The sequence below is a fragment of the Poecilia formosa genome, unplaced genomic scaffold (genome assembly GCF_000485575.1).
Source record: "Poecilia formosa unplaced genomic scaffold, Poecilia_formosa-5.1.2 Scaffold379, whole genome shotgun sequence".
Lineage (NCBI taxonomy): Eukaryota > Metazoa > Chordata > Actinopteri > Cyprinodontiformes > Poeciliidae > Poecilia > Poecilia formosa.
In genome coordinates this window covers 354,696-367,808 of record NW_006800318.1, presented here as the reverse complement: position 1 = coordinate 367,808, position 13,113 = coordinate 354,696, and the positions used below count along the sequence as shown (strand labels likewise).

The window sequence follows — 13,113 nt, the reverse complement described above, 5'->3', positions numbered from 1 at the left end:
ACCGTCAGACATGACTTGATAAATTCAGGACTTGCTCCTCAAATTTAAAAACTGTAACTTTCCTGGATTTAGTTTACTTTCCAGATAAAATCCAGATTTTTTTTATCTGTTATTATTATTATTATTATTGCAGATGTTATTCTTTTGTCGTCTTGAACTTTTTATTGTCCGTTTCATATCTGCTGATAAGATATTTGCTGGTCAAGGAGTGGATTGTTAAGCTGAATTCATTCTTAGGATGGAGCATGGCGGTGGCACCATCATGCTGTGATGATGCTTTTCTTCAGCGGAAACTGAGAAGCTGGTTGATGGAGTTAAAACCAGTAACACCTGTCAAACATGCAGACAAATATATTATGGGATGGTTTAGATCAGAGCATGTTCATGGGTTAGAACGGCCTTGTCAAAGTCCAAACCTAAATCTATCACAGAATCTATGGAAAATCTCTAAATGTCCACAGCTGGGAAACCAACAACATACAGATTCAAAGGGCCAGATTTATGAGTTTACACCACACTTTTCAGATTTTTTCATTTCTTGAATCCATCGTAGAAGTTTTTTTAATCATTTTCTATATCTGAATTTATTTTGCATTTTTCTGTCTTCCTGTTGTTCTTTTCCATATTTTGTTCCATTTTATTTACCAGTTATTTTCAATTTGTATATTTTCAGTCGTTTATCTGCTTTCTTTTTCTATCTTTTCATGTTTCAAAGTTTTTTTTGTTTATATTTATATATAAGTATTTTTTACATCTGAGATGTAATTTCTTATCATTTTTTGTACATTTTTTATTTATTAAAATAATTTCAATATTTATTTCAACTGTTTTCCTTATTTTGTTATATGGTTACCTCCATGCAGTTTTTGTATTATTTAAACTTACGGCAGGTTTTTAAGTTCTAATTTCTGTTAATTGGGAATTCTTCTACTTAATGTATCCAACTGCAAGCAAAATTAGCATGTAATGTCACTATTTTAATTATTAATTTGTAAGTAATTGTCAGATTAAGGTCCTGACATTCACTGATATGTATAAGCAACAAAAATCTGGCTTCAGGAGTTTATTTTTAGGTTTGTTGAAGGACCACGTGTCAGAAATCTGACAGACTGAAGTTAATGATTAATCCAGCTCACTTCTTGTGTCAGTGCATTTTATGGAAATCAGACAGAGAGGCTTTCTACGTTACAAATATGTGCAAAGGGGCGGGGGGCAGGAAAAGGTGAGATATGAAGATGTTATCAAACCACCAGAGAGGCAATGATGATGCAACATGAGGCGACCTGAGGAAAAACACGACCGGCTTCAGCGTCCATTTAAAGAAACAGTCAACCATAAAATCCCTTTTGTTGTAGTTTTTTGTCTCAGACATGTTTGTAGATCTTTAGCTGAACTGGAAAATCATTTACTGAAGTTAAAACTCAACTGAATGAAAATGAGTAAAGAATGGGTTCAGGTTTAAAAGTAAAAGCACATTTTTTTGTTAAATAAATCAGATTAATTGCTGTGTAAAACTAAACCACTTAGTTTTATCAACATTTAAATGCTGCTTTAAGGGAAAGCTTTAAAACTTTCTAGAAAAAGTTAAAATAATCACTTTTCCTTACTCTAGTTAGGAAATTTTATTTATTAAAATCAAAATCACTAAATCATCAAAATATTAAAATTACTGTAATTTATATTTTATCAATATTTGTGAAGTTTTACCGTTTAGGTTTCAGATTCATTGTTTAATGGTGAAACACTGACCTCTAGTGGTTAAACTGCAACATTGCAATAAATTTCCAGGTTTTTGTTTATCCCGAATTCGCAGGAAATTCTCATTTTCGATTTAAGTATCACAGAGAAAACTTGTTTACACAACAAACAGCGACTTATTATTTAAGTTTTGACATTAAAAAATTATTTGGTTATTTTTCTTCCAATAATCTCCTGATTCACCGCCTTGTACTTGTCATGTTTGCAAAAAGTTTACAGAGTAATCTTTTTTTATTTTTTTATTTGAATCACTGGATATAACAGATATAATTCTATTCTATATGAGATTTGAGCATTTATATAATAATAATAATAATAATAATAATAATAATAATAATAATAATAATAATAATAAATAGTCATTTAATTTAAGTGAAAATACTTAAATACAACGAAAAATAAAGTGAAACACCTGGTTTAAGTGCATAGGTACGAAATGGAAACTCATGGTTACGAAACGGGGTTACGAAGTGGCGAATGGACCCTGAGCTTCTTCGATGTTTTCCTCCTTCTGCCTGTTGTCAACGTGAGAAACTCCAGCAGCTCTGACGGCCCGTATCACGTGATACAGCAGAGAGTAGGTTAAAGTGAAGATGTCTCACTCGGCTGCCACTTCTAAGCTCTGGATTCAGTTATTTTCTTTTAATCACACTTTTAACATCACAATTTACTTACTGTATGAAGCTTTATGATGTAGCTTACACTTGTATAATAATTAATCACCGCAAAATGATTGTTATAATTTTTTTTGCTTTTTTGAACATGATAAAAATGCTAAAAAAAAACATTCATATATTTTTTTAAAGTGCAAAGATAAATCACAGAAACCGTAGCTAATTGGCCATCAGACCAATTTAATTTTTACATTAATAATTTTACTTTAACAATGAGTTTAAAAATGACCTTAATTTTTTAATGCCCAGTGCTATGTGCTGGGCATAGCACATAGCACATAGTACTTATGTACATTTTGCTTGATGTACATAAGTGTTCTGTTGGTAACTTTGCTTGATTCCTATAAAGTGTATTTTAGTTTTTAAGAAAGTGCTCTACAAATAAAATGTATTATTATTGTTTTTATTATAATTATCAGTATTAATTAGCTCTAGTTGTATTGAAAAACATCTGCAACCTTCAACTCTGTAGCTTTAAGTGGCTCTTTGGCTCACTAAATATATTGTGAAATTCTGTGGCCTCCTGAACCCTCCCCCCCACTACGCCCCGTGTAAATTTGGCTTAGAAACGCCACTAACCGAAACGACCAGCGTTCAAATATTCGTACAGTGACTCATCGTGTTGTAAATTAACCATCTTGGTTAAAGCTAGCCGGCTAGCTGCTAACTCAGACTGACGCCATTAGTTAGAGGAAAGAAGGCGTAAGAATCAAGAAGAACGATCCGGTTCCGATTTTAGACCCATTCTCCTTTCAGCTACGGACTGATACCGTTAAAAGTTCGGGTTGTGTGAGCTGTCAGGGAGCTGTTCTGATGATTTTAGCCTCTTTTTTAAAGTCGGAAGTCGGTGCACGGTTCGGACGGAGTTAGCATTGTTAGCAGCTCGGAAACAAACGTCTGTTTTTCTGGAGGAAAACTCGAGGATTTTGTTTTTTTTGGGGGGGAATAAAGTGACACCATGGCAACAGCGGGGGCGGCCGGAACCAGCGGCAGAACCTACTCCTTTAAAGTGGTCCTACTGGGGGAAGGCTGCGTGGGGAAGACGTCGCTAGTGCTGAGATACTGCGAGAACAAATTCAACGACAAACACATCACAACCTTGCAGGTAAGACGGTCCGGGAGGAACCGAATCCCGCCGAACCGGGGTGCTGATTATCCCCAGCCGCCCGGTGCTGGGCTCTCTGGCTGGAGAGCGGGGGGTCAGTCAGGTGTTTGTGAGAGTTGTTTACGTTCATCCAGACCAGGGAACGGATCCGGTTTCACTTCCAGTTCGGATCGGAGTGTTGGATCCACTTCCACAGCAGGTCCGGGCTGAGAGGGGAAAGTCCGGTCTCGCTTCTCTCCCATAAAAATAATATTAATGGGAGCCTCACATGTCCAACTGCTGTAAAGATTTGTATAACATTTACATTTTCACTGGCACAGCGGTGTGATCATAAAAGAACAAACCCAGTTCAATTTATTATTCAAAGTAAACTAGAAAGAAAAGCATGTGGAGAGGAAAAACGCCACCTTGTCAGGAGGAAACACCCAGAATCAGACCGAATGTGAGATAAATGCACAGAAATAAACAGAAGCTAAAGACAGAAATATCAACTTTAGCTACAAAAACTTCATAATTCATTTAATTTGTTGTTTTGTTTGTTTATTTTGGATATTTAAAATGTCCTCCAGTTTCAGTGTTAAACTTTCATTCAAAATTTAAAGCTTATTGATTTTTGAGAATGTGTTCTTGCATAATTACACCATCAAAATGGTCTAAAAACAACAATATTATAATATTAAACAACAATATAACAACAATATTATTGTTTATCACAATAACTTCCCGGACAATTTATAATCCAGAAAAATCTGTCATCATTCCAGGCCGATATAGATGTATCTAATGTGTTTTTCATAATTTCATATTCAAAGAATGAGACTAAAAGTGTCAGTAATATTATTTCTGATCAGTTTTTCTGGTCATTTGATTGAAAACTGTTTTTTTTTTTTTCTTGTTTCATATGAACATGTATCCATCCTCTTTTTGCAATAGTTTTGTTTTGAAACCTAAAAATAGGGGGGGAAAGTGGTGGAGGTTTAAAAATAACAGATTTCCAAAGTTACCTTCCCAAGGATTCCCACATCATTATTCGGACACCACTGTGTCTTCGCATTGGGCAGGAAGCTTTATTGCTGTTGAAATTACTTAAATCATTCATAAAATAATTGGTTGGTTGAAATAGTTAGCATCGTTTCTGTTTTAAACTCTAGATTTTATCTTTTTTCTGGACATTCTCTGGATGTAAATCAGAGTTGAAACTCTGACTCTTCATTCTCAGTCAGTTTGAAATGTTTAACTGCTGCTCAGGGTTTTGAAACTTAAACTTTTCTACAGATTTTAGGGGAAAACGAAAAAGAAAACGTTACAAAGATGAAAGCATGTTGACATGTTTGAACGTCTCAGATGAAACAATCCTGAAATCTGAACCTTAAGGAAGGAAAATAAATCTCCTTAGCTGGGATATTTTTCTGAAGCTGGTCGAACGTTCAGCCACCATAAACATGCATACAGAGATGAAATTGTATAGTTTAGATCAAAACTAAACTATACAATTTATAGTTGTATTCAAGTTCAGACTTGAATCCAGTGAGAGCATTGCAGAAATTTAAAACTGAATTTTACAGGCGGGTTGGGCGCTCGGCTAACATCTAATCCTAACAAAATACGTCAAGGTTTGACGACCAAACATGACTTTTGCTCTTAGACAATTATGATCCGTAACCATGGTAACAAGGTATTGGTTTTACAACCAATTAGTACAATATGGACTTAGTTTTGCCACAATATTTTGTGATAATGGCAAAAGTGACAGAGTAGTTTATTACAGTTTAGTTTTACGTCTTTTCAAGGCAGCTGTTTGGCAAACGGACGTAATAAACTAAACAGTTTATTCGCTTCATCAGAAAACATTTTTAAACTGGAATTTATCTTAACAATAAATCGGAATTCTTATCATGATAAATGATACGATAAATGATGATCATCATAGTGTCGATATCGTATCATATCGACACTACTGATTAGCGTCTCAAAATCTCAAATAAAACCTGAACTTTGACCCCAAATTGTTTCTACCATGAATTATAGTGAACAATAACTCCAACACCTTTTTTTTTACCAGAGAATAAAGTCACAATATTAACTTTATTCTTGTAATTCACGTACCTCATTTTATTCTCATATTATTTAAGTATTTTTGAATTTAATTGAGAAACTGTTAAAGTTGTATTATGATTAATTTTGTAAGTTCCTGCTAAGTTTGAAGTGAATATTGACCGTAAAGCTTGTGATCGTTGCTTAACCTCCGCCCTCGCTGACATTTCTCTCTTTTTCTCAATACATTTTATTGAATTTTCTCTTATCGGACACAAACATCCTGACGTTGACGTTCAGTCACACAGTCGCAGTTCAAACCTGCAGGATGTGTGACGTTAAAATCCAGAAATTAACCAAACTGTTCAGGGTGAGACAAAGAAAATAAAACTCAAATTCAAAAGTACTTTATTGATCCCAAAGGGAAATAAAATAATAAAAAAGTACATAACTAAATAAATAAGCTAATAGACAATTAATTTAAATAAATAAGTAAATAAAAAATAAGTACATAAAACATTTAATACATAAATAAATCAATAAAAAAATTATAAATTGCAATAAATTAATTATTTAATAAATTCATTTATTTATTAAATATAATAAATAAATGAGTTTAACTAAATTATTATTTAAATAAATAATTTAATGTATTTAAATGAATAAGAAAATAAAAATAAACCAATAAATACTTAATAAATAAATAAATGGCCCAGATGATCCAAAGCAGTGGAAACGTTGAACGGAATTCGGTGAAGTGCATCCTGGGAGTTGCAGTCCGCCTCCCATCATGTCAGCAGGGCGGAGGAGGCGTCCGTTGCAGTCACACGGCGCCGCCGCAGGGCGCCGCGCCTCACATGAGCCGCATCCCGGCTGCGCGCAGAGAAACGATTAACTGAGCCGCTCTGATCCTCAGACGGAGAGCGGCAGATCACAGGATCAGGGGAGAAGTTGGACAAACTTCCAACACGCTTTGCTTTGTTTGGTTTTTTCCCTCCTTCGTATGAACGTCGGGTCATTCTCAGCACGAGCTCTGCATTAATGAAACGCCACGCTGAGTCATGGGACTCCATGTTTTTCTGGCCCCTCGCTGCCATTTGGATGCTGCTCAGTTTAGCGTGAGTAAACTGCTGATATGGGCAATAAAAACACTCAGGATCAATAAAAGCAGCTGCTGCAGAAAAGTTTCACTCTGAGCTCATCCAGGTTTGAGGAATAATCTGGTCAAGTTTCACTGGAATCAAAAATTTAAATTCAAAACGGCGACGATGCAAAAGGCGGAAGTTTGTGGAAGAATCTAAATATCTTTTTGGTATTTAAAACAAATGTGAAAGTCATCTTGAAGCCGATTTATTCAAGAAATGTTTGTCTTGTCACAATAAGCAATAAGTCGATTTATCGTTTAACCAAAAACTGGATGAGGAAAGTCCTCAGTCTGTTTAGAGAGATCTCATAATTCATTTTATTTGTTGTTTTGTTTAGTCATTTTGGATATTTAAAATGTCTTCCAGTTCCATTGTTAAATATTGGTTATAATTTAAAGTTTATTGATCTTTCAGAATGTGTTCCTGCATTATTAGTCCATTAAAACTTAAAAATGACCTGAAAATAAAAATATTATCGTTATCACAGTAAATTGTGGGGTGATTCATCAACCTCCCTCTGACGCTGATAAACGGGAAATGGCAGCGTGTTTGGATCTGAAGCTCTCAGATTAAATCGTCGAAGCTCCACCTGTTTCCCACCTGAGAGCTTTGAGTTTCAGTTTCCTGACAGATATGAGTTGAGCAATCTGTTGGCAGCTTCAACAGCTGCACAAGCTGAACATTTCAACACAGACGTTGGTTAAGCTGCAACTTTCTTCCTGTTCACTTTTCCTCAAAATGGTTTAAGAGCTGGAGTGATGCTAGTGGTGCACCGATCCACTTTTTCACTTCCAGTACCGATATCTGAGGTTTAACATCGGCTGATACGGAAACAGAAAAACAGCTGAACTCACTTTAAATGTTACTTCCTTTTTAAACACAGTGATAAATCTGCTGAGTTAACCATTTATTTAATAACTTCATCACACCAATATCTTCACAAACCTGAATTTGCTCAGTCAGTGCAACTTGGAGTAAAACAGCCGATATAAATAATAAACTGATAAAAATGATTTAAAAAGTAAACTTCAGCAAGCCTTTTTTCAAATAGTTCAGAAATTGCAATTAGGAATTCTAAATAATAAAGTATAGAATTATTAGACTGAATAGATCACCATAGTCACTGATGCCCAATATAGAATTTATTTCAATATTTCAATATTTTACCGATACAGATAATTTTGGATCGGTGCGTCTCTCTTTCTCATAATAGTTTGCTGAAGTTCTGGTCTATTTCTCCAGACAGAACCGGGGGAACCAGGTCAGGTTTGTACATTGTTTTTATTGGATTTATTTATTTATTTATTTTTTTCCCACCATTGCTCTCATTGTGATGTCAGCACGCCCAGGGCGGCCATCTTGTTTTTCAAGTGGATTTTACAGCTTCTTTTATTTGGACTTTGATTCAGGTAAACTTTATGATGGAATATGAGTCAGGCTACGATAATTTTTTAATTATGACAATAAAGTCATAATATTACAAGAATACAACCGTCATATTAGGGGAATAAAGTAGTAATTTTATAAATCCACTAAAAAAATAACAAATTATTAAAATGAGGATTGTTGGGCATCTTGTGGAGTTATACTTTGGTATAAGTTTTACTCATTTTTTAACACATTAGCACTGAATTATTTTCAGTGTTTGGGTTTTGAATTAATTGTGCAAAACAATTGAGTCTATTTTGAAGAGCCACAAACTGAGCTGGTTGCATCATATCCTGTTAAATAACCATTTTTTTCCTAATAATTTTGAGACATTTTTTCTGGTAAATTTGTGTCTTTTTTCTGCTAATATCATGAAAAACAGGAAAAATATTTTGTCTATTCTCGGTAGTAAAAACAGTATTTATATCAGTCTTAATTTAAAAACAGTTGCTGTGTATAGAAAAGTTTTAATACATCAATTAAAGCAGATTTGGTGAACTTTAGATGTTTATAGATGTACCTTAGAGTAGATGTGGAAAATAGAATAAAAGATGTGTTTTATGTAAGTAGATTTTAATCTAAAAGTTGTAGTTTTGTCCTAATATATTCTGAATTGTGGTTGGGGGGCCGAAAAAAATCAGTCTGGTGGCAGCAAACGGCCCTCTGCCCCTACTTTGAGAACCCTTTCTCTAAATCAAACAATTCTCCTTAAAATAAACATAGAAGCTGATTACTTTCTACATGAAAACAAACTTAAATAAGTTAATTTAACTTCATCAAGTATCACAGTTTATAAAGTTTAAGCATTTCATGTCTAACAGATAAATTTAGCTAATTTTAACTGGAACTGGATGAATTAAGTGACCAGAAACGGCTCCAAGCGGAGGAAGTGTTGCCTCTCCTCTTTATTAATGGTTAATGGAGTGATTATTAACTCCTCCTCTTCCTCTGCAGGCGTCCTTCCTCACAAAGAAGCTCAACATCACAGGGAAGCGGGTCAACCTGGCCATTTGGGTGAGTGAGATGTTCTCTGATGCTGCTTGCGATGCGTTTAAGTACCAAACTGAAACCTGTGTTTTTGTGTGTGTGTGCAGGACACGGCGGGTCAGGAGCGTTTCCACGCGTTGGGTCCAATCTACTACAGAGACTCCAACGGAGCCATTCTAGTCTACGACATCACAGACGAAGACTCCTTCGAGAAGGTAAAAGTGCCGCGTTCATTCCTCTGCTCCGAACTGAGAACTGCTTCCAACAACTGAACTGATTCCTTATTTTGAACAGAATCATGACTCTCCAGAGTTTTGCTAATTAGGGAATCTCTTTTCCTGACTCTCTTCAGTGTCAGCAACTGATTCAAAATAAGGAATCAGTTCATGTTAGGAACTGGTTCAACATGTAGACTGTTCAGCATCTTGAAACTCTTAAAAATAAGGAATCAGTTCAGATTCCTTATGTTGGAGTAGTTCTTGATACTAAATTATTCCTTATGTTAAACTGATTTCTTATGTTGAATCAGTTCCCGACACTGAATTGATTCCTTATTGTGAACAGATTCCTTAGATTCCAGACTCAATTTGTTCAAGTCCTGATCAGAAGTTTTTCATAATTCCTGAAAGTCTTCCTGAATTATTATTATTATTATTATTATTATTATTATTATCATAAGATGTTTAAACTGGAAAATAATCATAAACAGCTGTGCTTTAGTTGAAAGTGATAAATTATTCAGCATGAAGATAGAAACGGGACATTTGTGTCATGATGGTTTATCTTCACCTGTGGAGTCAGGGCGCCCTCTGCTGGACACTTTGGGAAACATCTGAGGTTTAAACTCAAAACAAGCCAGATTTACAAAACTTTAATTAAACATGCTAACAACACCGAGGCCAGAGATTCACCTGAACCCTAAAGAAAGTTGCTTTTAAGTAAAAACTGTGACAATATGTTATATTTAACGGGTTTAGCAGAACTAATCAGTGTTTTTGTGTCATTGCAGGTGAAGAACTGGGTGAAAGAGCTGAGAAAAATGTTGGGAAACGAGATTTGTTTATGTATAGTAGGTGAGTTGACAAAGTTACTGCAAAAATTAAATACAAGAAAATGTATCTATAGAAAACCTCAGTAACAGAAAATGTGCATGAACACAAATCAGCCTCAGTGATTTTCTTTGGTTTTGTGTTTATTGAGTTTATTTCATCACTAATTGTTGTTAAAAGAAATAAGCAGTTATCTAAAAATCAGGAGGAAAGTGTCAGTTTCATTTTCTGGCTCCATCATTGGGATTTCACGCCAAAGAGAAAATTTGTTTTTTTTCTTTTTTGTTGTGTTGCTGCCGTTGTCATGGCGACTGCAGCTCCAGCTTCACGGGGGACAGAAACGTTTTCCAGCGTTTTAACTGGATTAAATTGTGGCCGTCATGTGTTCGGACCAGATTAAATCTGCGGTTTGGAAACGGGATTCAGTTTTCAACATTTTTTTTTATTTTTTTATTTTTATTTAACATCTTTAAATTGTGGCGTGTTTTTTGGATTCTGGACTTTTGAGGTTTTTCTCCACCAACTTTAAAGTTTACAAACAAAAATGTGATTGTTTTTCTTTATAAAACCATTGAAGCTCAGTCAGAGTGAAAGTTTTCAAGTCTTACTTCAGATTCTCAGTTGGATTTATGTCTGGACTTTAAGTAGGCCATTCTAACCCATAAATCTGGCTTCATTTTAACATTGGCTCTCAGGCTCCACGTTTAGAAACTTTAATTAAACATGTTGACATGTTTAAAACCTTTTTAGGTTTTATGTGGACCTAAAAAGGATTAAATTAAATATTTTTTAGATAAAAGAGAATACATTTTTTATTTTAAGCTCTAATTATTGTCGTTTAAACCAAATGTTTGCTGGTTTTTGTCTAAAACTCCTATTTTTATAAATCCAGATCTTCTGTGACATTTTGCAAATACATAAACATGTTATTTCTGCGCCTGTATAGCAAAACAAATTTTGCTGGATGACAAATTGTCCCAATAATAATTGTGATAAATAATAATATTGTTTGTATTTCAACTGACATATTAATAATGGTAAAATAATGCAAGTTTCCCCTTTTAAAGACAAATAAACTTTAATTTAGTAAAGAACACACAACAACCAAAAACAATAACAAAAGTGGAAATAAAGAACACGCAGCCGAAACTATGAATAAAATGCATTATGATGTTTCTGTAAACATAATTATCAGACTGAAGAATTTTGTCATCCAGTTTTTTTTCTCAAAGAGAAAAATAATAAATAATTCAAATGGAAATGATTAATCTCGTTTTAATTTGTCATTTGATTAATTGTTTTATTGCTTGTTGCTGCAGTGTTTTAAAATCGTTTGTGTCTCTGCAGGTAATAAAATAGATTTGGACAAAGACAGACACGTCTCAGTGGAAGACGCTGAGAGGTGAGAACTGGAGTAAATCGGACGCTTTTCCCACTGCAGGCAGACAGATGGCGCCAACCAGACACCTCCGCTGACCTCTGACCTCTTGCTTCTTTTGCAGCTATGCAGAGTCGGTGGGAGCCAAACACTACCACACATCAGCCAAGCTAAATAAAGGCATAGAGGAGCTGTTCCTGGATCTGTGTAAACGTGAGTCTGAACCTCAGTCTGACATTTCATTTATTTATGTAGTTCAAACAAGGATTTAAAAACAAGAAAATAAGAAATCAGTAGGACAAGACTGATTACGAAATAATTATCTTACTACTTCTTTTACACACACTGCCTGCAGACATGAAACCAACACACACATTTATCCATTTATGTTCGTTTCAGAATCAAAATTTAATTGTGCAAGAAAGCTCAAAGAAATAAAAAAATAGCAACTGTCAAAGAATAAATAAATAATTATATTTAAATGAGTATAAAATATGTAGTACAAACATACAGAAATAACTGGGATGTTTTTTAATGCACAATAGTTCAGCCTTGCGAGTTTGTATCAAGCATAAAGTTCCTCATGTTGAACGGATTCTTTATGTTGAAAACTTAAAATAAAATAAAAAAAAGCTTCAAATTTATAATTAAAAAAACTAACAATTTATAATTTCAAGAAAACTAAAATTTCTCTTTTTTTTAATAAAAAAAATTGTCAGTTAATTTAAAATTAATTTGTTTATCATTTCCCAAAATTTTATTTTCGATTTATTGATTAATTCGATTTATAGTCCAGCTCCAGCTGAAAACTTTGCAGGTAAAATTTTCTCATTTTTTTTTCTGTTTTTCCATCAGGCATGATGGAGACAGCTCAGGCGGAGGAGAGAGCAAAGGGCAACGGAGCCAGCCAATCAGCATCGAACAGGCGGGGCGTACAGATAGTCGACGATGAGCCGCAGGCCACGCCCGCCGGAGGATGCTGCTCCTCTGGCTAACACACACACTCACACACACACACACACACACACACACACACACTGCCTGCAGACATGAAACCAACACATACATTTATCCGTCTGCCATCCAGTTCATCCGCTTGANACACATCAGCCAAGCAAAATAAAGGCATAGAGGAGCTGTTCCTGGATCTGTGTAAACGTGAGTCTGAACCTCAGTCTGACATTTCATTTATTTATTTAGTTCAAACAAGGATTTAAAAACAAGAAAATAATAAATCAGTAGGACAAGACTGATTACAAAATAATTATCTTACTACTTCTTTTACACACGCTGCCTGCAGACATGAAACCAACACATACATTTATCCGTCTGCCATCCAGTTCGTCCGCTTGAAAATAAACTTCGCCTCTGCTGCTGAGGATCATGGGAAATCATATTTAAGTTCTTGGTCTGTGTTCGCTCCAGAATAAAATTTATCCGAGTGTGCTTCTGTCGCACGTTGATCTCTGTAACCCGTCTCTCTGTGTGACATTAAACATGGCGGCTCCTGGTTTCTTTCTTTGTGTTTGGGAGTGAAGCTGCTGTGTCTTTATTA

General features: G+C 34.8%; 1 protein-coding gene across 1 annotated transcript; it reads left to right on the top strand.

Moving 5' to 3' along the window:
- The first annotated feature begins 3,056 nt into the window (after window positions 1-3,056).
- On the top strand, window positions 3,057-12,658 carry rab21 (RAB21, member RAS oncogene family). The gene is made up of 7 exons (XM_007575487.2): window positions 3,057-3,537; window positions 9,099-9,158; window positions 9,239-9,346; window positions 10,141-10,204; window positions 11,528-11,582; window positions 11,683-11,771; window positions 12,414-12,658. Exons 1-7 carry the CDS (start codon window positions 3,391-3,393, stop codon window positions 12,551-12,553), a joined length of 663 nt encoding a protein of 220 aa, XP_007575549.1. The 5' UTR covers window positions 3,057-3,390; the 3' UTR covers window positions 12,554-12,658.
- The last annotated feature ends 455 nt before the right edge of the window (window positions 12,659-13,113 follow it).